At 36.3% G+C, this 24,707-nt stretch overlaps 1 protein-coding gene and 1 long non-coding RNA gene across 5 annotated transcripts in view; one reads left to right on the forward strand and one right to left on the reverse strand.

The window, feature by feature from the left end:
- Nucleotides 1-845: 845 nt before the first annotated feature.
- Nucleotides 846-9,262, reverse strand: mdfic2 (MyoD family inhibitor domain containing 2). 2 transcript variants are annotated; one of them, XM_087254834.1, is made up of 4 exons: nt 9,068-9,262; nt 8,895-8,967; nt 5,383-5,559; nt 846-2,498 (listed from the first exon to the last, which is right to left on the reverse strand). In XM_087254834.1, the coding sequence occupies exons 1-4, from the start codon at nt 9,068-9,070 to the stop codon at nt 2,242-2,244; spliced, it is 510 nt and encodes a 169-aa protein (XP_087110960.1). In that variant the 5' UTR covers nt 9,071-9,262; the 3' UTR covers nt 846-2,241.
- Nucleotides 9,263-9,296: 34 nt separating this feature from the next.
- The window catches only part of LOC141386340 (uncharacterized), a 49,877-nt gene continuing 34,466 nt past the window's right edge, over nt 9,297-24,707 (forward strand). For 2 of the 3 annotated variants that reach the window (XR_015494055.1, XR_015494056.1), the window contains exons 1-2: nt 9,297-9,354; nt 12,469-12,552. This is a non-coding gene — a long non-coding RNA (uncharacterized LOC141386340). Of the gene's footprint in view, nt 9,513-12,468; nt 12,553-24,707 lie in introns of all 3 variants that reach the window. The other variant, XR_015494057.1, reaches the window with a different exon arrangement.

A 24,707-nucleotide genomic window follows, 5' to 3' on the forward strand; every position in this document is an offset into this window, starting at 1 on the left:
TCACATATACTAATGTGCCACAAACAGGACATTAATATCACCAACCATTCCCATTTTATTAAGGTGTATCCATATAAATGGCCCACCCTGTATATATAGTTGCCACAACTATATCACCCTTCAGCCCAAGAACGGTCACTCCTCACTGAGCTAAGCAGTGCTGAGCCTGGTCAGTACCTGTATGGGAGACAACCAGGTAGCTGTTGCAAGGGGTGTTAGTGAGGCCAGAAGGAAGCGCTCAACCTGTAGTCTGTGTAAGTCCTAATGCCTCAGTTAAGTGAAGGGGACACTATACTGTCAGTGAACGCCATCTTTCGGATGTGGCATTAAACCGAGGTCCTGACTCTCTGTGCTAATTAAAAGCCCCATGGCACTTCCTGTAAAAGTAGGGGGGTAAAGGCTAATTTATACTTCTGCATCAAGTGCATGGAGGCATAGCCCTTGCCGTGGCAGTCAGCGACGCTGACGCGCACCTCTCAAAAAATGTAACTACACATGGCAATGATGCGTAGCGCAAGCTCTATGATTGGTCGGCTTGGTAGCGCTGACGAGTGTGGGCGGAGGTGAGAGCAGCATGCGCCCGATGCAGCGAGTGTTTACAAATGTGGAGTGCCGTGAAGAAGCTCCGGATGGAAACTGTTGTTTTGTGTTGTTCACTTTATGATTAAAGTTGTTGCACGACCGCCGGTTCCAGCCTCAAAATTAGAAAGTTTGAGCCACTTGTACATTAAGGAAAAAAGAAAAAAAGAGAAAAAAACAAAACACCAGCAAAGAAACTCGACACAGAAGAACATAAACATCTCACTGCCAGCTAGCGTTTCAGAAGTGTTATTGCAGAGCAACAGAAACAGCGCGCAGAAGTATAAATGCACAGCTATGCGCAGAAGTATAAACCTGGCTTAACCGTTGTGTCCTAGCCAAATTACCTCCATCAGCCCTTAACCATCACAGCCTCTCAATCATCGCTATCCACTGAATTGGCTCTATCTCTGTCTCTCCACTCCACCAAAAGCTGGTGTGCTGCTGTCATATCATACAAGTTGATGTTGCACACTGGTGATGGTTTGGAGAGACCCCCCTCACGATTGTGAAGGGCTTTGGGTGTATGGCCATACACGATAAATGTGCTACATGAATACATATTACATTACATACGAATTCTATGTGGCCTAGGTTAAACAAGGTGTTAACGTTCCTCAGAGATTATGATTCGTATTGTCAGGAGAGCATCACACAGTTGCTGCAGATTTGTCCACACGACATACAATCATACCATTCTTTGTGCCATGACTTTTGTTACAACAAAATTAAGAATGAAACTTTTAGGAAACAAGGTAACTGCCCTGAGGTTTTCCTGTTGTTTGAACAATTAGATTACTCAATGGGTATCTCTATCTGATAGCAGAAAACAAATGTTTAGCAAGCCACGACAGCACAATAACACTTCAGCACACTGCTTAGCGTGATCGTTCCCTTACCTTGACCTCTCCCTGAAATAGACACCAGAATTACATGCACACAAACACACACACACAAAAGTGTCGCTTTCCCCATTACGTGACGAGAGCCTGGCGCTGACAAAAAACGATCTATTACACCGTCGCCATGGACTCGAGAGAGCAGTCTTCCTGAACGAAGAACAAAGGTTGATGGGCCCTAGAAGGACAAGTGTCCTACAAAACACTGTCTCAAACCGGCTGTTAACAACTGCACTCTAGTTTAAACAAGCCATCTACACAGGGACACAGCGAAGGCCTTTTCTCTCCACTTCGCTCTTCATTGTGATAAAAATCGACATACGTTGACAAAAGGGCCTGTTATTGTGTAGAACTGTTTACAAATGAGGCTGATAGGATTGTTTTATCAAGTTTGCGATGCATCTGGACGTGCATGCAAGTTCATTTCTATTGTCAGTATTCAATCAGTTCCGTGAGTAAAAGCATAACACTTTTTGTTCTTGTGTTAATTAGGAGAAAACTAGCCAATCAGAGGTTCTTCTTTACTACTTTGTACTTTACTACTTTTTACTACTTTGATCACTGATGTGAGTTAATGGGCCGAGCTATTAAAAATTGGACGAGCTGCACAAAAAGCACTTACAGCATGCTCCAAATGAGCATATATTAGCTTGCATACACACACAGTAGAGTTCTTGGATAAAAAGTAGCAACTTTTTCCCTCCCAAAGGGACTTGTAATTGTGAAGTGTTCTCGCAATGATGTCTTCAGATTTGCAGGCACCTCAATGAAAGCAAACCTCTGAAATTTCCATGGCTAGCTCAAGGCATTCCCCTGTTTCATGGCAGGCGTCCATAAGGCCACAGTCAAAATCACAACTGCAGTTCCAGGTGGTGTTGTGTGCAGGTTCTACAGGTGGTGAGAAATGCATGTAGGTTGGGCAGATGGAGTTAGCAGCCCGCTCGCATGTTTCAGGTAGCATGAGGAACATGTCGTAGAAACGGCAGAAGAGACAGTTCAGCACGATCCCAGCACAGAGCTCTAAACAACAAGAGTAAGAAATCAAACTTCTCAGAATTGCTCATTTATTTTACTAACTGCGGGTTCATTTGCATTTCTCATTTAATTACAACTAGGAAGTTATTAACTTAAAACTGTGACATTTACATATACAGGAAATAGGTACAGATACTATACTGTATGTCCTCAAATCTAAATAAACAGATGAAAACAATGTTCAAACCAATCTAATAAAATAAAATGTGTCAAATTGTTTTTGAAGGTGTTTCTTCAAATACACGCAGATAAATACATGAAGTTCCTATGGTTTCATGCAGAGATGTATTTTGATAATGGAAAAAGAAAGCTTTTCTTTAATTGGGTTTTTAAAATGCACAAAATGCTAACAATAAAATTGGGATTGGTTAAAAACTTCCACCAACCTCACATGACATTTGCACTGCTGACATTTCTATCTATGCATGTCATCAAGACAAAATGCATAACCGGAGATGCATAATTGTTCTGAGATGTCTGTTTTTGCACACTGTTAGTGAAAAAAAAAATCAGTGAGATAAATGTGGTAAGAGAGTTAATCTTCTAAATCTCCACAAGGCCAGAGTGTCCATGTTTGAAGAAACAGCCTTAAACAGCTGTGGGGTACAGTACTAAAACACTGCATGTGGAGTCTTTAGCAAAGCTAAGATTATTACTGTATATACAGGGTTCATACAGATTTTACTACAAAACTTCCATAACTTTTCCAGGACTTTCAAGTCAATTTTCATGACCCAATGTTTCCTGTAATGTCTACATATACGTGGTAAACCATAAGAAACATTTACATTTATTACAGCATATCATAAAACATGCAATTGTTTCAATAAATTTTTTTATCTATGTAAAATAGATGATGCTTACAGTGCACTAATAATGTGAGAGCATGTTTTAGGCCAAAAAAAGAAAAGAAGTAAAAACAACTAACCTCCATTACAATTTACAGATATTTGTCATAAATTTTAGATAATCTTAATAGTTTGTTAAACTAGTAATAGTAGGTAAAACAACTTCTATTATAAAGCCGCGATCACACTGCACTTTTTGCTCCATAGACTTTTATTTATAGGCATGCGAATGCGGCAGACCAAAAACGCAAGAACGTGCGACAAGTTTCACTGCATTCGAAAGTTCAAGCTTGGTAAATTCATACCTGCTAAATCACATCAGGTGATTACGTGAGACAAATAGAAGATACTTTAAAATAAGACATTTAAAATATGGAGCAATCGCTCACTTTTATTAATGTCTAATCATATTGTTTAACTCCGCCCCTTTTCGCAGCACTCTACGGCAGAGTTTTGCAAGCACAAGCTGTAGTGTGACCGCAGCTTAAGTCAATTTGGACAAAAATGTCTGCTAAATGACTAAATGTAACATCCACAATTTTTCCAAAACCTTGTGGGTTTTTCTGTTTTTCCAAAACTTTTCCAGGCCTGGAAAGTGCCATGTCAAAATTCCATGACTTTTCCAGGTTTTCCATGACCGTATGACCCCTGTATATATGTTGCTGAATAGTTTGTAAAAGTTTCCTTATTAACATGCAGGCTTTATCCCTCCTTTACACATACAGTACATTATAATATGCCACAGCTCATTATAGTATGCATTCATTTAGAACCTAACTGAAACGATCACATCTGTCAGTGTCACATAGAGATACTGTTACCGCCACATATGCCACAAAAAGAAATGTTACAAATGCTCAGAATGACATGGCATAGCTTTAAAAGCCCACAGTGTGTTACACATGTTATAGACCCTAAATGCCTCTGAAAACTCTTACCTTGGGATTTCAGCTGATGGGGATAGACACTTAAAGGCCCTTAATGACCTGAAGTCTGTCTGCACCTCTTGTATACAACAGTTTAAAAGCCTCCCAGCTCTCGCTGGGCACTTCTGTACACATGCATAATTTACTGAATCACCTTTTCCTTCCAAAGAAAGACGGAATAGAGCTGCGTGTAGATGTAATCAATTATCATCTGTCTGTATAGGTGTTTCTTCCCCTAGAAAATCATCTGTGCTCTGCTGGAGAGAAACAGGCACTTCTACGTGATTAAATAAACAGGGGAATGACACAGACTTACGAAATTAGGAGGATTTCAGCACAGTCAACTTAATGTGATGGTCTGTTTTGAAGAGATGTTTCCACACAGCCCAGGGTCTTATGTAAAAACTATAATAAAGCAAGCTTCAAATGGGGCTTTCAAGCCTTTAAGTAGATTTCAGCATAATGCGGGACAAAATATCCTTGCCTCTGAGCATACAGTAAGAGAGAGAATTAGATTAACCTCTAAATATTATACCAGGAAAAGCACTGCAACGCATGTGTAAAGCTCGACACTGCGACATAATGACTGCACCTTAACTCATCTGAACCTGCCGGCTGAATGAGGGAAAATATATTGTTCTAATTAATTTCATATTGAATCATAATAGTCACGCACAAGAGTTCTCAGCGCACGATTTAAATAATTCATCTCTATATGTAAGTTTAATCGAATGTGCTGCTTAATTCAGTTATTCAACTGATGTAGACAGCTTTAAAATCGCATGCTTTTCCTTCGTTTTCATTTTAAATTATAGATACGTTTTAATAATTCACAATTTAAAAATGCATAATTATGTGCTTGTGGCAACACATAAATTCATAAAAGAATCAAAGGATTTTTTTAAAACAAGACAGTGTATAAAACCACCGCTCGTTTGAGAGAAAATTAGGAGTTGAAATTTTAATCCCAGACAATTCGTGGTGGCAGTTGATGGTGTAATTATTATTCATTAGAGCACTTTAGGGCACTATAGTGGTCTGGGAGAAAGAAAGCTGGCCATTCTGCAAAGCCAGGTGTGATGATGCGTGACTCACCTTCTCTCTCCTGGGACTCAGACAGAGAGCTGCTGGAGGAGGAGGCGCTGCTGTACCTGTCCACTGAGCATAAGGAGTAAGTCAGTTCTGTAGAGCCCGTGTCTGCTTCTCTCTCCCAGGGATCCAGCTCAGGAATGGGCGAGAGTCTCCCAGGTGCTGTGCTGGACACCTCTGTTACTGCAAAAGAAGAGGCGTCTTTGTCACTCTCTCCAAAGCAATTTTCACTGTATTGAATGTACACATTTTTGTACTAGTTCTTGCTTTCACTTGGAATCGAACCCACAATCTTGGCTTTGATAGTGCCATCTTCTACTGTTTCATCAACAGAAAGTAAACGGGAGAATATATTATATTATATTATATTATATTATATTATATTATATTATATTATATTATCACAAACACAACAGTAATCTGGTAGTGATTGTGTTGCTTTGGCTTTTTCGGCTTTTTGTGATCTCCAGATTGCAAAAGAAAAATACGGGGAAATCTCTGTGGACTGATGGCATTTCATGCTGTTCAGCTCTATAATCTTAAAATGGCAGCAAAATCACCTGTTTTGTCATCACTTAAGACATTACGCTACAAAATCATTCAAATACTAGCTCTAAAGTGACGTTTGTGATGTAACAATGGCTTCTGCTGCAGATGTGAATGAATGGCAAAAGAAAGTAGTTCCTCATACAAAATAATTTTTAGACTCTCTGTGTTTGATCTTCTTATATATGCATGATTATGCAATCAAACTGTTGTATAAACGCAATATAACGTTCGTAGCATTGCAATATGGCTGCAAATCATCACTGGTGGGACACTAAGGAACTTGGTCTGCGGTTTCGTGCCAACACACGCCTCCCACCAGTGCCGATATACAGCCATATCGCACTGCAACTCGTGTGATATTGCTCATATATTATATTATATTATATTATATTATGCAGCACATAGTTGTTTTGTGCTGCTTTAATAATTAAGACTATATAAAAGTGTCTCTTCATTTAGTTTAGTGTTAGTTTTCATAAAATCCCATAAAGGCAACAGTTTATCTAAAATTTTCAATTCTGTCATTACTTTAAACTTTTATGGTTTACCTAAATGTCATAGCAGAATGTCCAAATAATTATTGTGGTGATATTGCTTTCAAAATAAGATTTTTCAGACATAAATTAGGGTTGGGGAATGTCGACCGATTTGGCATAGTACGAAGTCTAATGTAACGCATCGCTATGGACGATGGCATTGTCGTCGTGGGCTGCGGAGAATTAATTATTTATGAATAATTAATTATTTGTTGTCCACCGTTTCAACTACCTGACCTGCATGGTCTTTGTTTTACCCTTAACCAAATCATAAATAAATAAAGATAAGGCACAAATTAGCACCTGTCAATCACTTTTTCCGCGGGACTCTGGTATGAATAGGCAGAATGATCTGTGCCGTTATAATGGCGTCAACCAACTTGGTTGGTAAAAAAGGTGCACAACCAACAGCAACCAACTAACAGTATTAGAGGTTTCCACTAGAATTACTAAGTAAAAGTGTAAAAGCGAAAGATTGAAGCAGTTTACTCATGCTGTGCTACGTTACCTGATAGATTCAAACGAGAGAGAACAACTAAAGTATATGTTTAACAACTATAGTGAGACGCAATCCAGTAGTATATAAACCTTGAAAAACTGTCCGACATGCACTGCTCTCTGGGGTTTTGTGCTCAAAGTACCTGCTGACTGTCTGGAGCTCAGACGTGCGCATATGCTGCAGCACATGTGTGTGTGGTCACATGATGTGTGTTTTCAGCAGTATAATGTGGATGGAGATCTTTTCAGAAATGCTAGTTGAAATGTGGACGTGGATTGTTTTTTCTCTAAAATACCATTTAAAAAGTAAGTCATATTAGAGTAAACAGGTCTAAATGTGTATTTTTTGGGAGCGGGTTCCTGCTGCAATGTGAGCGGATTGCAATGCAGGCTCAGCATCGTGATGTCTATCGGCCATCGGCAATGGACGATGACATCATCTATCAACCCAACCCTAACATAAATTATGTTTTCCTGTCAGCTATGAATTCTGAATTTAGTGTCAGTGTTGTATGGGGGAATTTTATGATGCACTTTTAGGAGTTTCCCCATTGACTTAAACTGTAATGAAAATTGTAACTGTATTGAGTTCACACAGCTTCAATCAAACGGGGACAGTAAAGAGTGCAACATTAAAAATCTACATTACCACAATTCTGCATAGACATTTCCATGTTACGGCACTCAAAAGTCCCACAAAAGGGTTTAGCATTGCTTTGAAAGTGCCTTTATATTCATCTCTGAACAAAGGAGAATGTGTAATTTTTGCAAAGCTAAAATACATCAACTTTAAATACTCTAAACATCTATGTCAGTAACAAATCCTTCACTATATGCAAAACAATCAACGTTCTCTTATCCACCATGTCAGTCCTCATTTCCAAACGTCTTTCATCCTGAAGCAATGTTTATCGAGACCTGTCTAGAAAACATGCTGAGATGTGTTCCTCTGCTCTCACCGGTCTCAAAGAAAGCCCAGAAATCATTCAATAATGAATCTGCCAGATCTGAATGCAAACTATTAATGAATCATTGCTTTGGCTGCCCTACCTTGTTTATTTTTTCTTCCACCTATCCCAAATGAATTATTTAATGTGCTTTTCTCTCTTTTATTTAACATTTAATGTCTTATGATTAATTAACACACGGGACATATTTTCCGTAGAGGAATCTGCATTGTTAGTCCAAAATAAAAAAGAGAAGGAGAAAGACAAATGAAAATGGCTTTGGGCTGTATTGGTCTTTTTTCGCTCTCCCTCTCTCTCTCCTTCAGATTGAATAATTTAGAAAAGAGGATAAAGAATTGTTTCTCCAGAAAGTTCAGTGGTTTGTCTTCACTGTGTTGTCGCTTTGCAAAGTGAAGGTGTTTTATGACAGATGCAGAAGATTAATCTTTCGCGTTTTATTATGATAGTGCATGCTCTTTGACAACAGTCACAGGATTTAAAGAGCAGCTTCAAAATGAGCAGATTCTCAGGTGTACCATTATCAGCTGCTCACAGCATAGATTTCACACACAAGCCATTTTATGCATGATATAATCTCTAATATCATCTTTCTAATAAATAAATGTATAGGGACCTTCTATGAAGTGTGTAAAAGAAGGTGACAACTAGCCCCAATCTCCTCTTTTTAAAGAGTAGCTATACCATCAAAAATAAAACAGTTTAAGTTTTGGAAGGATTTACTGGGCAAGGAAAGGGATATTTATAGGGAAAAGGGATAAAAGCACATCCATTATGGGGGACAGGAAGAATTCACCTATTTCTGACAACTGTGAAAGCTAATGCACCATGGCATCCTTTAATCAATAACCATATCAAAATGAGTGAGAAAAAACGCATTGTTTTCATGCATCATACTGTAACTAATTGTTGCACAACAAAGGTTTTCAAAACTAATGTGCGAGCATTTTATTGTACATATTTAACTTACCAGCTTTTACCAAACAGCTTCTCTCTCCAGTTTGGATCAAATCAAGCTCGATTTCCGACTTTTGTCCGGCCATCTGTCTTACAGTTATATTAAATATCAAAACAGATATCATGTCAGGGTATTAATAAACCGATTTATTAAACACACTGCTAAAACTACATAAGAAAACTTACCATTGATATAAGCTTACTGACGACAGTATGAATGCATCACATTCGAGTTTTGAGCAACTCAACACGCCTCAGCAAAACACAAATAAACCGACTATATGCAGGGAAATGTTAACAAAGTTATTGAAATGTAAAAAGGACTGTCTTCACAGCGACGGGAAGCGTTTCGTTTCTCTCAGACTCCCGCTAGTCGTCACTGCTGGTTTAAAGAGAGCTCCAAGCTTTGACTGACGTGTCTGACACACCCGATGACGTCGTGACGGTTATTGCGTTTGACAACACAAGTCAAGGTAACGATGCGTTTTCTAATGTTTGTCATTCAAAAATGATTAATTTAGCGCTAGATCTCATTATCCATGTTCAAACACGTCTTCATATGCATATTAGATGCTGCTGCTTCTTCAAGATGTCGCACTTTTCCCCCTCACACAAGTGTTGCTTCAACTTGGTAACCTCATTTTGCCTCTGTGAAAATAAACCCTTAAAACACAGTATCACTGGTCTTCTGTGTTTAAAAGCAGACCCAAGTGCTTCACAAAGGACTCACATGCCACTCACCCATGTTTTGTGTGTTTTATTTCTCTCAACGCCACCTCAATTTAATTTCCACCATCTGCAAAAAATAAAAAAATTAGACCTAAATCTGCCATGGAAATGATGACGGTGGGAATTACATTTTGTTTAGCTACAATAAGATATCATACTTGGTCTTACTTTAAGATTAATAAAAAAAAATTTTTATTATTAAATACTTTGCTTATTTATTTGGCACTATAAAATATAGCCAAGGGCGGATTTAGAGATTTGGGGGCTAAATATACCAAAGTTGCCATGATAAATTCCTATTTGAATAATAATTAAAAAAAAAACTATATATATATATATATATATATATATATATATATATATATATATATATATATATATATATATATATATATATATATGTATATATTTATATGTTTTATATATATATATATATATATATATATATATATATATATATATATATATATATATATATGTATATGTTTTTACATTTTATAATATATTTTTTGAAATATAATTTGAAATATATGTGTCCTAATAGTGTTTTTAGCAACGTGTAACATATTTATATGTCAACATCTAAAATAATTCTGTTTTAGGGTTTCATGACCCTTTAAAATATTTGATTAATTCACAACATTTAATTGAAACATTTAATTTTTGCTTTTTTTTGTAGCTCAGCAATTTAACAAACAAACAAACAAACAAACAAACAAAAAGAAAAGGCTGTGTTAAGTTAGAAATTACGATTTCTGTTTGAGGGATTTTCAGCCCAACCTTCCCCATCATTTGTGCCCATCTGATTGGTTGGTGGGCCAAATCAAAGGTTACCATAGGCCTTAATTTGTGCATCTCTCCCCTACAGCATACATTTAAAAAGTTTTGACTGTTTGTTTACACTGTAATCGTTTGCCTGTTTTTAGAATACATTTATTATAGATTTTCATCCTGTATGACTAAAAGCCTTTTCACTGAAAGTTATATCAAATCTGTGCATGAAAGGTATTGGAAAACTAATGAATCAATGCATGGTAAAAACTTTTCAAGACAGTTTTGAATGTGATTGGATATAACAAAAGTAAAAAAGTTTTAAGTGTTAATAAAAATCCACCCTAGAGACATAAAAGTGTCAGAAGTTGAAGAAACACCCAATTATGAATCTACTTTGCAAGGAAAAAAACTTTTATTCTGAACCGTATGCTGTAGCCTGCAGCATAACTGCGGTAAAGTTTTTTTTCTACTGCACACAAACATGTCTGCACTGTCTCTACCTGTTCCCACAAAACCATCTTAGTTCAGTTTTCACACATGATTCTCATATAAAAGCCAGTCAACAGAGATAAACTGATAATGAGCTCTATTCAGATTTCTCAAGGTTTACAAGCCTGCCAATTTACTCTAACTAGCCTGCAGATTAGAGTTGCATTTTAAAGGGGACCCTGCTGTGTTTGCATATGCTTAGAGAACAAGGGGCCCGCTAATTGAAAAATTAAGATGTGGGAATGTTTGTGGCAGTGGGCTGTGCCAGATTCTGCAACAGTGAGTGCTGCTTAAGTGTGAAAAGCACCCGCTGGAGGAATATTGCATGCCGAAAACAACAGACTGGATACAGATTAAACTAAATGCATGTTCATCGTAGGGAAAATGTTTATTTAAGGGCCCTCTTTCAGATGGTTACTTAAAGAAAAATAAAAATAAAGTCCAGTATGATAGATGCTAACAAGCCAACTCCTAACACACCTACGAAAAATTGACACACTTCAACCTGAAATAAATTAGGTGCAATTTACATTATTTTAAAGATAACATTATTTAAAAACAATTAATTAATAGTAGGCGAGGCAGTGGCGCAGGTCGCTGCATCGCTGGTTAGAACCTCAGCTCAGTTGGCGTTTCTGTGTGGAGTTTGCATGTTCTCCCTGCCTTCGCGTGGGTTTTCTCCGGGTGCTCCGGTTTCCCCCACAGTCCAGAGACATGCGGTACAGGTGTATAAGGAAGGCTAAATTGTCCGTAGTGTATGTGTGTGAATGTGTGTGTGTGGATGTTTCCCAAAGATGGATTGTGGCTGAAAGGGCATCCGCTGCGTAAAAACTTGCTGGATAAGTTGGCAGTTCATTCCGCTGTGGCAACCCCGGATTAATAAAGGGACTAAGCTGACAAGAAAATGAATAAATGAATGAATAATTATTAGTAAATTTCTGAAAAACAAGTTCATTAACAATATGTGTATTTGTAAATCTCTACTTTACACCACTAGAACTGCTAGATGAAAGACAGATTTTTTGGGGAAAGACTTTTTTGTGTTTAGTTAGATTTTTGGTGACTTTTGTGATTTGCATAATCTATAATCACTTGCTGTTGTTTACTTAAAAGGGATCTATTTTACCTCTTTTATAAGAGTATGCATGATGTGTTGACTCTAGTTTTAGTTTTCCTTAGCCTAAAACTAAACAGTCAGTGTGTTAAAAGGAATAATAAAAGTGGCCTATTTCTCCTCACAGTTCATTCATCACATATTAAAGTGAAACTTACATTCAAATCACATTCAGCGGACCATAAATAACCCTAAAAACTCTAATCAATGCTTCACCTGCATAGGTATAAAACAAAAACAACTATATTTAGTCACTTTGTAAAGAAACACTATGGACACACACTGTACATAGTGGCTTCTGAATAGACAGAACAGGTATTATAATATGCACATGCATGACATCTTGAAAGCTTCCAAAATCTGAACAGCTGAAATGCATACAAAATGCTTTTTTTGCTGTTGAAAACAGTTTCAGATTAATGTGCGCTAAACAAACGGGTAATATGTAATTTGCATTTGTTTTGTGTGCATATTTTTACAGAATAAGTGGCCTGCTAACTGAAAATATATGAAGCCTTGATCCAGTGGACTTTACCAAATGCCTTGCCAAAAACCAAGTGAAGTGGTAAGTGCTGTATTTAATCTCTATGTCATGAGGAAAACATCCAATCCATATATTTTCATATGAATCAATATACATTTTAATTTTATGAAATGTTAGACAAGTCGGAATATAGCTTGCCGGGCTAATATTGGCCTCTTACCTTGAGACAAAGACAGATAAAATGATCTTCCACTGAGTCATATTCTAAATCCAGTTGATAATTAATTATACCGCAACCAGATTCCCTTCCTCTAAATTATTTATGAGTTAACCTCTCTTTTATCCTCCAGTAATGAAATACATTATGCGTAATGACAAAAATAGATTAATTCATTTGTATAAAAGGAGAAAAACCTTGCTGCTTTAAATTGAATGATAAATATAGCATCCCATCCCCCATATACAGATTTACGTGATGATGGATGAGCTGAAAGCGAATGACTTTGATGGACTTGTAGTTAAGAATCTCATGGATTAATTGGAGTAAAATAAAGGATTTTAAAGCAGAAGTATGTAATTTCTGCAAAACTTGCATCACGAAATGACAAAATGTTGATTGTTTTTGTTTTTGTCGTTCGGCTACCATAGCATACCAAGCACTTGCCTCTGCATATTAAGAGAAATATTTGAACTAATGTAAAATGATATCACACACACTTCAGCTGTGAGTTTCCATTGTTCCCGACAGTTGTATCTAATGCAGATAATTGCTCAATTTCAAAACAAGGTTATGATGTCATTAGGCCCCTAATAATGCCAATAAATCTCCCTTGCATTATTCGCTTTTGTCAGCTTCTATCAAATGTTTGAGGACAGCTGCGTGACCAGGCCATCACGCCAGCTTATTCCAGTGAAAATGACAAAGAAATATCCCTCCCAAGGACAGTCAAAATAGATATCAGAATTTCCAATTAAGACTACAGATAAATGGCCTCACAATACTGCAAAATATCGCAGGAATATGAGAAAAGGAGGAAATTGGATTTGGTGAAGTTAAACAGTATATGACTTAAATCTGTTGGGGATTCTCTCTCAAACAAAGAAAGTGAAGGTTTCCTAAGGCGATGGCTTCACTTGGGAATTCCCAGGGTGATCCAAGAGGGGCCCGGAAAACCCTTGAAGTTATTCAACCCAGTAAATGACTAAATAGATTTTTTTTCTATTAACTGATAGCCCCACATTGGTTGACGGCAGACTATTTGACACTCTGTTTTTTATTTAATTAGATGTCAAAGTCAAAATGATCATCTTTGATGAATATTTTTGAATTATTGATATTCCTGGCAATATTGTCTTGGCACTAAAAGGATATTTCCAGTATAGATATTCCGGTGTGAGTTGCAGATTTTAGGAGCCTGCTTAGACATTTAGTAGTCACATTTGTCTTTTTGAATTTATTTTTATATTATTGGACTTCCATAATCCATATATTCCATATTTATGTGGGGCAATACCCCATTTTGGGGGCTGCATTCAAAATAATTCACAAAAGTAATTTTAAAGAATATGGGCGACACAGTGATTAGTTCTGTCGCCTCACAGCAAGAAGGTCACTGGTTCGAGACCCGGCTGGGCCAGTTGGTATTTCTGTGTGGAGTTTGCATGTTCTCCCCATTTTGATGTGGGTTTCCACCAGGTGCTCTGGTGTTCCCCACAGTCCAAAGACATGCGCTATAGGTGAATTGGATGAACTAAATTGTCCATAGTGTATGAGTGTATGTATGTGTGAAGGAGTGTGTGTGGGTGTTTCTCAGTACTGGGTTACAGCTGGAAGGTCATCCACTGCGTAAGACAAATGATGGAAATAGTTGGCGGTTCATTCTGCAGTGGTGACCTTTAAAATAAAGACTAAAACGAAGGAAAATGAATGAATAAATGAAGAATATGCTAGTAAAATGTATTTTAGCTTTATTGTCCGTAGTGTATGTGTGTGAATGAGTGTGTATGGATGTTTCCCGGTGATGTGTTGCAGCTGGAAGAGCACCCGCTGCTTAAAACATATGCTGGATAACTTGGCGGTTCATTCCGCTGTGGCGAACCCCAGATTAATAAAGGTACTAGTCGAAAGAAAATGAATGAAAGTAAACACTGCTGTTCTAAAACTAAAGCTCTTTGCTCTTTAGGCTACATTTCAATACAATGTTTTACAGTGGTGGTAAACTGCTGAGAGGAGTAACAGGTACACTGTAAACAGCAATGACATGCAGAAACAAACAAAATATATTAGGCCAAACATTTCTGTTGTATTTATACAGTAGCCTACAACAAAATCATAAACAAGATGTATATAAAAAGGTAAAAAAAATGTTAAGCAAAAGTTTATTCTACAGAATACAGTAAAGAACACAATTGTGTGTGTGGAGTCTTTGTGTGTAGTGTTTTCAATAAAGTGTTTTATGCAACTAAAAACAGTTCAAGACTGAGAAATAGCTTATGGTTTTTGAGATTTGCAAGGTAGTTTTGCATTTTGAGTGAGATGTTACAGAAATTGTGTGACACGAAAAGATTTTGTGTTTATGAAGTTGGAAAAAACTAATTGGATCTGGCTTTTTCTTCAGCCAGATACATTTATACTATATACATATATTTTAACTAATTAAATCTAATAGTATTCAAGTTTAACAGATTTAGATTGATTCTAAGGAATCGGACAATATACAATTACAAAACTGATAAATTAAATAAAAGTCAAAAGGATAAACCTAAATCATGATTCATTTAGTTGAGTGTACACTGAGTGATGTTTTTCAAAATATATATCATAATAAACTACATTTAAACAAGGCACAATCCAGTGTAAAAAAGTACAAAAAACAAACAAACATGAAACTGTTTTAACAAATTTATTGTCTTAGGGTGTATAACTAATGATCATACAAGTTAAAGCTCCCTTTTGAATTCACTTTTTGCAAAAAGATCTTTTGCCATTAGTGTAATTATGATATGACATCAGACATTCTCAATAAAGTATTGTCTTGTTGTTATTGCGCAAGACGGATTATGATTGGGTTTAAGCGCAGGCACATTATGAGGTGAGCCCTGAGTAGTGCTGAGGAGGGAACAACTCTCTTATGGTGTCAACCTGATAATAAGCTCCTTGATTCATATATACTTTAAGAGTCAAGGGTAACACAATGCTAGCCTTGTATTTTCTCTCTCTCCCTCCATTTGTGTGTGTCCTTGCTGGTAAGGATGTCTTTTGTCCTACATTTCCACGAGTCTGGTCTCCCTCCGTCTACTAGTGCTGCAGGCTTATCTTCATACAGCTCTGTTTTTATACACTGTCAATTCATCTCTCTCATTACCATCATTAATAAGGCCTTTGATACATCTTATTACAAGGTTAATTGGGACAAATCTGAAGCATATCCATCTGCATCTTTTAATGTGATACGTCTCAAATACTCATCGCTCAAGGTAGAGCAAGTACCGTAAATACAAAACAGTGTAAAAGACCCTCTAGTGCGATGTAAACGTCCACAACAGCTGGTATTCATTGATTGGCGTGTTCCAACAGTAAGCGTTTTATTGTGTTCCTGGGTCTGTTTGATGTCTTACCTTGGACTGTTGTGCTCGAATGTGCTTTTAATGGTGGCGTGTGCGCGCCAAATTGTTCATTAAATGATTTTAACAGCGCGGTGTGACCAACTGCTCGCTTGTTGTCAAATGTTCAAACTGATTTGAGAACAGGGGTGTGTTCACACTTGGCAGGTGTGGTTAAATTAAAACAAACACTGATGCGATTTCTCTATTAGTGCTTTTCACTTGAAAAAGTGTGAATCCTGCTATTTGAATCTTGTTACTCACCAAATAAGTGTACAAAGTCTGTTGAAAAATGAATCTGGGACTGTTTCTAGTTGATTTCTGGTGTTGTATAATTATTATATGAACCCAACATGGACCAAAGACATCTAAACAAACCAAAAACAGTCCCTAAGCAGGACTGAACGTTTAAGCAAATGTGTTTTTTCTTGCCATAGTTGCATTTTTGCCCATTAAAGTTCAATGCAGATGTCAAAAATACTTATTCGGAGCAGATCTTCGTTTATCTGTGTGACAGGGAAATTCCTGGAACTGTTTTAATCCTGTTACACATTTCATAAGCTACTAGTGTGCACTTAGCCCAAGTTTTGAATATTTGGTAAGTTCCATATGAAGCTAGATCAGTCTCAAAAATAATACATTTATGAAATAAAATCCACACATGCACAGCAAATTCACATAAAAAAATCTAAATCAATACATTCAAGACATACTTCATGAATACAACACACAATTTGTGAATTCATTCATTCATTTTCTTGTCGGCTTAGTCCCTTTATTAATCCAGCAAGTTTTTTTACACAGCAGATGCCCTTCCAGCCGCAACCCATCTCTGGGAAACATCCACACACATTCACACACACACTCATACACTAAGGACAATTTACCTTACCCAATTCTCCTGTACTACATGTCTTTGGACTGTGGGGGAAACCGGAGCACCCGGATAAAACCTACACGAATGCAGGGAGAACATGCAAACTCTACACAGAAATGCCAACTGAGCCGAGGCTCGAACCAGCGACCCAGCAACCTTCTTGCTGTGAGGCAACAGCACTACCTACTGCGCCTCTGCTTCACCCCAATTTGTGAATTTACAAGTAAAAATCATTAATATGTTTGCTAAATAAATTTTATTTGTGTATGTTTGAATTGTGTTTTTAATTTTCAATATCGATTTGGGTATGTTTGAACCACGTCTTGAACTTACGAATTAGATTTTTGTGTATATGAATCGTTTTTAATGTACGAAATGGATTTGTGTAATTTTTAATGGTGATCTGAATTTAATTTTGGGTTTTTAATTTACAAATTGGATTTGTGTATATTTGAATCGTGTTTTTAATTTACAAATTGAATTTGTGTGTTTTTGAATCATGTTTTGAATCTGCGAATTGGATTTGTGCATTTTTGAATCGTGGTTTGAACTTAAGAATTGGATTTGTGTATTTTTAATCGTGTTTTGAACTTACAAATTGGATTTATGTATTTTTGAATCGTGTTTTGAACTTACAAATTGGATTTGTGTATTTTTGAATTGTGTTTTAAATTTAAGAATTAGATTTTGTAAATGTGAATTGTGTTGTGGATTAATTTTATTTTGTAATTTTTTTTTTTTTAGAATGATCTGGCTCCATAGTTTCACCGCACATATATATCATGTGTGTCTTCTGGTTTAATCTTAAGAATATGAATGCTAAGTAAACCAGAACTAAAATGCAATAATTTATTTATTTATATTTTTTTGATCTGGACCAAACAAACTATAGGACAACCAAACTACAAGTGTAAACACACCCTGGAAGAAATGTCATTTTTTTTACAAATGCAGGGGCCAGGCAAACCTTTCTGGATATTTGGGTTGAATATTAAATCAAATTGTATTAATTGGAGTCTAAATTGTTACAATGCTAGTATGAAATTCGACTATCAAAATTAAGTTGACTCGATATAATATTTAGTTAAGCTGTTGTTGTTCAGATAATAATGATAAATAAATAACTTTTAGAAATATGGGTTGTGTTATGTGTATTTCATTTTTATCATTTAGGAGAAATTAATTTTGAGATTTTGACTGAAGTTTGGCAGAAATATAACTATAACTCATTTTGTTCAGTGATTAATATGGCTAATGGTACATTTTAAGTACTTGGACTCTGACTTTAAGTCTTTGCCACATATTTTGACTTTCACTTTATGATTATTAAGCAATTTAAACTTCAAATACCTGCGACGAACAATTATTCCACAGTTTTTCAAAGGACCTTTGGGCACTCAAGGTCTTGAAGCTGATTATTGCAGAACATATTCGCTGTGAAGATTTCAAAAAGACAGAAAATGAGTTTGACAAACCGGCAAGTTCTTGCCTTTTGCGCTCTGCCAAATAATACATTTGCTGACAAGGCCACTAAAGTGTATGAAGTCCGCAGAGTGCCGTCTGTATGTTCAGGTGAGAGTGAATCCAAGTCTTTATTATCTGGGCTAATAAGATCTTTCAATTATGGAGGATGAGATGAACAAATTAATTAATAGATCCGATTCAGATTTTTTGCTACCTTCAGCAAATGTACACGGGAGCACAAGCTGATTTTGTCTCGTTTTGAGAGAATACAGTCCTTATTTCTCACAACCAATGCTTTCCCGAACAGACATTTTCAATAACTGCAGCACAGGTGCGAGGAAAGCGCTGTAATTAATATTATTGATGCTACTTTTTGCTCTTGTGACACATTTTCTTCTTCCTTTATTCTATAGGTTAACTCGTCCTTCGCTGAAAAATGTCACATCACCAAAGTATAGCAGCAAAGCTTTTGTCGTCGTATAATTTTCCCATAAAAAGGGAACATTTAAGTGTAGAGCGGTGGAATTATACGTCAATGAATGGCCCCTACTAATAGTGATATCACTCCCCGGAACAAAAGGATGGTAGAATGGAGAAGTGGAGGTGAATCGGTGGACCGTCACCGTCGGCCATTTCCGTCGCCTTCGCTCAGGTCATGCCGAGAGAGCAAGCACATGACTGACAATACCCGCAAGACAAATGGTCCACTCTGCCACAAACCACGCTCAGACAGAAATGTGCGGGAAAAAATAATAGTTATTAAATTAATTGCGGTCATAATCTCGTAAAATATGTGTCAGAAAATTATACGCCGTTCGATTAACACATAACACGGGTGTCAACTATGTAATAAAATCCTGATCAATAAAACAATAACCATGTTGTTAAAAGCAGCCGTTGAAAGGTGTTGCCAGCGCTGTGTTTCAGGGGTGAGCACCCCTTTTAATATAAACGGATTTCATCCTTCCACCGTGTCACCTAAATCACTGCAATGTTTGTGTATACAATTATAATAAGTTAATAAATTGCAGCAATGGATGGATTAGGAACACTCTCATCGACCCCATATATCAGCCATTGTCATAGGCCCAGAAAATGCATGTCTAACAATCTGTTGATTACGCTGTGCTACGAGGCAGGGAGAATAGCTTTTACTAGATACATTATTTGAGCCTATTGCGTTGTTAAAATCAATAGATTTCAAGCAGTAATGACCACAATTAATGAGACCTTTTTTACATGCATTTTTTCTTGCACACTGTTTCCCTGTAAAAAGACTTTTTGTGTTTGCAAAAATAGCTCATTGGTTTTGTAGTGAACGAGACGTTGCACTATATGTTGTCCTTAAAGCAGTGCTTTGAGAGTGTACAACTAAAATGATCTCCTGTTGTTCTAGAGCAAAAAATAAACAAAACTGTAAATACTAAAAAATGCATGGTTTTACACATAGTATTCGTGTCATCCCAACACAAATTGAGTTAACTTAACAAATATAATTGTACTGAGCACAAAACACTTTAGTTGTCCCAAACAAATCTCAAGAATTGTGTTTATTCCAGCTCTTTTTAAATAAGAAGTTTGAACAAGCAGCAAAATTCTTTTTTTGAGTGTACGCTAAAAGAAAACTGTGTAACTTTAAGGGCTCTATTTTAACGATCAAGGCGCAAAGTCTAAAGCTCAGGGCGCAAAAGCTTTAAGGGTGTGTCCGAATCCACTCTTGTTATTTTAAGGGCAAAATAAATATATGGTTTGCGCCACGGCTCATGGTCTAACAGAGTTGTGCTTATTCCCTTAATGAGTTATGGGTGTGTTTTGAGCATAATTTATATTAAACCAATCATAGTCTCATCCCCTATTCCCTTTAGAATTTGTTATTTACATGACGACTTTGTAAGTGGAAAAACTGAATGGAAAAACTGAACACTTCACCAGAAAGAAAACAGTTAAACAGACCATCTGCAGCGAGAATAAAGAATGAGCCTCCTCCATTCGGCCTCTTATTTTTTACTGTACTTTTACTCTTTACTTTACTCCTTTACTTTTGTGGAGTAAGGAAACAGTGTTGAACACACTCCACTGAAGACATCCATTAGCCTACATATTTAATTTTGTTTCGTTTAGCGCAAAGATTTTTTTCAAAACTATTTCTAAATTCAGTTCTAATGTACAGCAAACAAATAAATAAACATTAATAACAAAGATTGGTAAAAAACTGAGTTATATCCAAACACACGTCCTCAAGGGCCCAGAGTCTTGTAATGATCTTTTTAAACTAAAAAAGCCATATTATGTATTATAGACCTAAATATGTCTCAAGGGTAAGCTTTCATTTTTAAAAAAACATTTCTCTCTGCTGAGACACACTGAAATAATTTTCATGCCACATTGACTTCCAGGGGAACATGAGTGTTTTTATCTTGTATTTATGTGGAAAAAGCTGTTAATTTGATTTTTTGTGTCAGGGAAATATTCATTTGAGTGAATTAATTGTGAAGCAATTAAAAGTGACATATTTGGGAATAGTTATGAAAATGACAGTAGCTGGAGGTGCGGATTTAGTAAGTAGGGTTAATTAACACCAGTGCTGCTTTGCCAATGGAATGATCAATGCTTTTGAGTTGAATTAGAAAATTATTTAATTTGCTTTATGAAAATGGGTTGTATCATGTTGTATCATAGCTGTGATTGGTACTGTATTTCATGATATTCAGTGGAGATCAAAATTAGGAAACAATTTAATGAGCACTAAATTCTAGCTGTAAAGCTACAGTATAGCTGTAAAAATGGCCAAACATAAAAAAAATCCATCAAACCATGAAACTTCCTCCTTAACCTGACTTCTTTACACACTATGGGTTCTGTCTTTCAACAGCTTGATGATGCATATGGTGTTTTACATCAGACCTAAATAAATTAAAGTAGTTTCGTCTCTAAAGTGAACTTTGGATCAGAGCTTTGTCCACACAACATGAGCTTAGTCTGGGTTTTCTTCTGATAAGAGGTTTGGTCAATGCAGACGAAACTGTCTTAAAGCTCTATGTAAGGGAGGTTAAGATTGTCCTTTTTTCCTCTATCGTGATGCACTACCACTTGTCCTGAATTAATAAAAAACAAAAAAGTAGGGTGGTGCTTGATTTTCCTCCTATGGGAACTGATTGGATTGTTGAAATTTGGCCGTTGTTAATAAAATGACAAATGGATGAAGACAGCAGAAATGAAACCCGCACTAGTAGCCCCTCTCAAACGACCTTCCATGTGACCAGAAGTGAAGTCTTTACAAAATAGTTAACTGCACAGATACATTGTTTCTAACAAGCACTACTATACATATAAAAGTAAGAAGAGCTAATTTTGAGTTCATTCCCAATTTAAACATTCAAAGTTCAGTGTTTATTCAACTGCCCATTGAGATTCTTCGCATTTTTCTGTCTTTTACATGCGTTACACAGTTTAACACTTGTAACTATGAGGTATCTGATTGCGTAGTCGAATTTTGATCAGTGTTCATTTTCAAATCTTAAGGTTTATTGTTCTGTGTTTCGCAATAGGGCTGCAAAATATTGGAGAAAAAATTTAACTTTGTGATTTTTTGTTATTCTGCGATATGAATACAATTTCTTGAGTGACTTGAATATCTCTATTTGTAAATAATTAGTGATTTAAGATGGCTGGGCGATTAATCAAAAAGTAATCGAAATCGACATTTAGAACCTATAATCAATCAAATTTTTCCTGGAAGATTTTTTCAGTTACTTTCCCCATGTGTCACATGACCCCGTTTTGTTAAAGGCTGAGGCTACAGGTAAAGGCTGAGGCTACAGTTTATTAATCGTAATCAAGTTAAAAATGTTCAATTAATTGAGATTTTGATTTTAGGCCAAATCGCCCAGCCCTAATTTTAGACTGTTTGGGATGGTTCTGTAGAGAAGTGTATCTGCATAAAATATAATTAACAATCTACAAGCATATATAAATACAATTAAAAACAAAGATACAATTGACATAAACAATGCTTTATTGTTTTCCAAATGTAACCGTATTCAGATACAGTAATTGAATAATAAACATAAAAATAATTCAATTAAGTAATTGCTATTAGTTACAAATTGTATTATTTACTATACCTGAATGGTTTAAAAATCATTGTACAGCCACAGGCCTCATAAACACATGAAAATGCTAAATTATAAACATTGCATATCCTGCGATATGACTACTGTAAATGATCACATTGCGATATCGATGGTGAAACGATATGCTGTGCAGCCCTTTCACAATAAATCTAGCACAGCAATTATTCCTACCCCTGGCAAATTAGGACTTGAGGTTAATTTTATTTAACCAGAATTATCATTTTTTTGACTGGGAAAATATTTCTCCACTTCTATTTACCTTTGAACAAAAAGTGGCAGTCAGAATTTGCCAGGCATATGAATGATTTCAGGCTTGACTGTATACTTAAAACCATTTTTACTTCTGCTAGGATAAATTCAAATGCTAGGTTATTCCCTCATTTTAACTTGCATTGTATAAAGTGCAATGTTATAGTTGTCTCGTATAACATAATCTATTTATTTCATATGTCCACACAGTGAACAGTTGTTGTTGTAGTTGAAATAAAGAAACATAGTCCCTACAGATTAAATAGTCCTATGGTCTTAGCAAGCAAAGCAAGATATCGGAGCACTAACAGAGCCAGTGGTCAATAATTGAATGAGAGATGCCTATTGTCTAATCACACGGATTATCAGAGGCTCCCCCTCTCATTAATGACTGAGGCAGGGATGAGTAATTAAAAAGATTCATATTGTGGCCACTTAATGATCTCCTCTTTTTTTTGCCTCATCTGTGGTTACCAGAGCATTTGAAGGAGGGCATTGTATAAAAATTCCCTGTTTTTCATGTGCTGTTGGCTACACGTTGAAAAGCACCCAGCGCACGGGCTGTTTGTATAGGAACTGAGTGTGTTTGGGTTACTCAGCTGTTGAAATCGCTGAACTAAAGTATTTTGCGTGGATTTGGCGGCTTGACCACATACCTGAAAGCTCAGGTCAGGAAGAAATTTTGTGAGTTATTGGGTATGTAAGTGTTTAAGAAGTGTGTGCCTTCCTTTATACAATGAAGAAAGGTTTTAATTAGTGCAATCTGGAATTTACAACAGAAATCAGACTTTCTCCCTGCGTGTGCGTCTAAATGTTCACTTGCAATCGATGATTCAAGAGTCGTTTCCTGTTGTAGATGGCAAGATCTTTAAACCATGAACTGAGACTCTGACAATGAATAATGATCAAACGATGCTGTTGTTAGCAGTATGCTGATTTTTATTGTTGAATTTAAATTTTGTGATATAATCTATAGTGTTTCCACAACATGTCATTAGTCGGCCATATTGGAGAGCAGAATGTAAACAATGCCACTGAACCAAATGAAACTTGCATATTTTGCTGATTACTTCTTCTGAGAAAGATCAATTATTGTCATGTTTTGGCCTGAACTAATTAGTTAACACACACACACACACACACACACACACACACACACACACACACACACACACACACACACACACACACAAAAAAAAATTATTTAGAATAATAAAGACATACAAGTGCTTAACAAATCGAGCAAAAGAGAGGCTATATTAAATTTAGTTTGTCATAATATTACACTTTATAAGTATGTCTCCATGATTTAGCAGCTTACCAGAAAATGCATTCAGTAAAAGATTGCTATGCAATTTAAGCTGTTGTTTACATCAGAGTATCTTCGTACTGGCCACATAACTGACAAACTGACAAAATTGTGACAATAAAAACCCTCCATAGTATAAACTGTATTATTTACAGTAATTCACCCAAAATCAAAACTAGGCCATGATTTACTAGGCGCTTCAAATGTTATCTCTTGGGTATATAACTATCTTCTTTCAATCGAATCCAACTATATTTATTGCGAAAATAATTGTCTCTTTTAAGCTTTTCAATGAGAACAGGCAGGTGTTTCTCTTAAACAGTTCAAAGCAAGTTTAAGGTTTAGTGCATTCATCCTTTGTACTTGAACGATGAACCGTTTTCAACTCAATGGCACATGCACTATGTATACGTCCGGCATCATGAGTAAAGCTCGATCTCAATTCTAGTTTTGTACCCCTACCCCTTCAACATTTACTCCTAAGAATTAGGACAGCACTACAACACCTGCATCTGTCATCGCAATCTCTTGCTTCAAATGAGATCAGATGATGGCGACTGCTGTACTGTAGTTATTCCAGTTGTGTTATTTTTGGTATTTA

Source organism: Danio rerio, chromosome 6 (assembly GCF_052040795.2).
Source record: "Danio rerio strain M-AB ecotype USA chromosome 6, GRCz13ab, whole genome shotgun sequence".
NCBI classification, from domain to species: Eukaryota; Metazoa; Chordata; class Actinopteri; order Cypriniformes; family Danionidae; genus Danio; species Danio rerio.

Excerpts from the sequence above, each read along its gene's own strand:
- mdfic2 (XM_087254834.1), bottom strand. Across the intron at positions 5,560-8,894 it reads AAGCTGTTTGGTAAAAGCTG|TAACAGAGGTGTCCAGCACA; the intron begins GTAAGTTAAATA and ends CTTCTTTTGCAG. Across the intron at positions 2,499-5,382 it reads TGAGTCCCAGGAGAGAGAAG|AGCTCTGTGCTGGGATCGTG; the intron begins GTGAGTCACGCA and ends CTTGTTGTTTAG.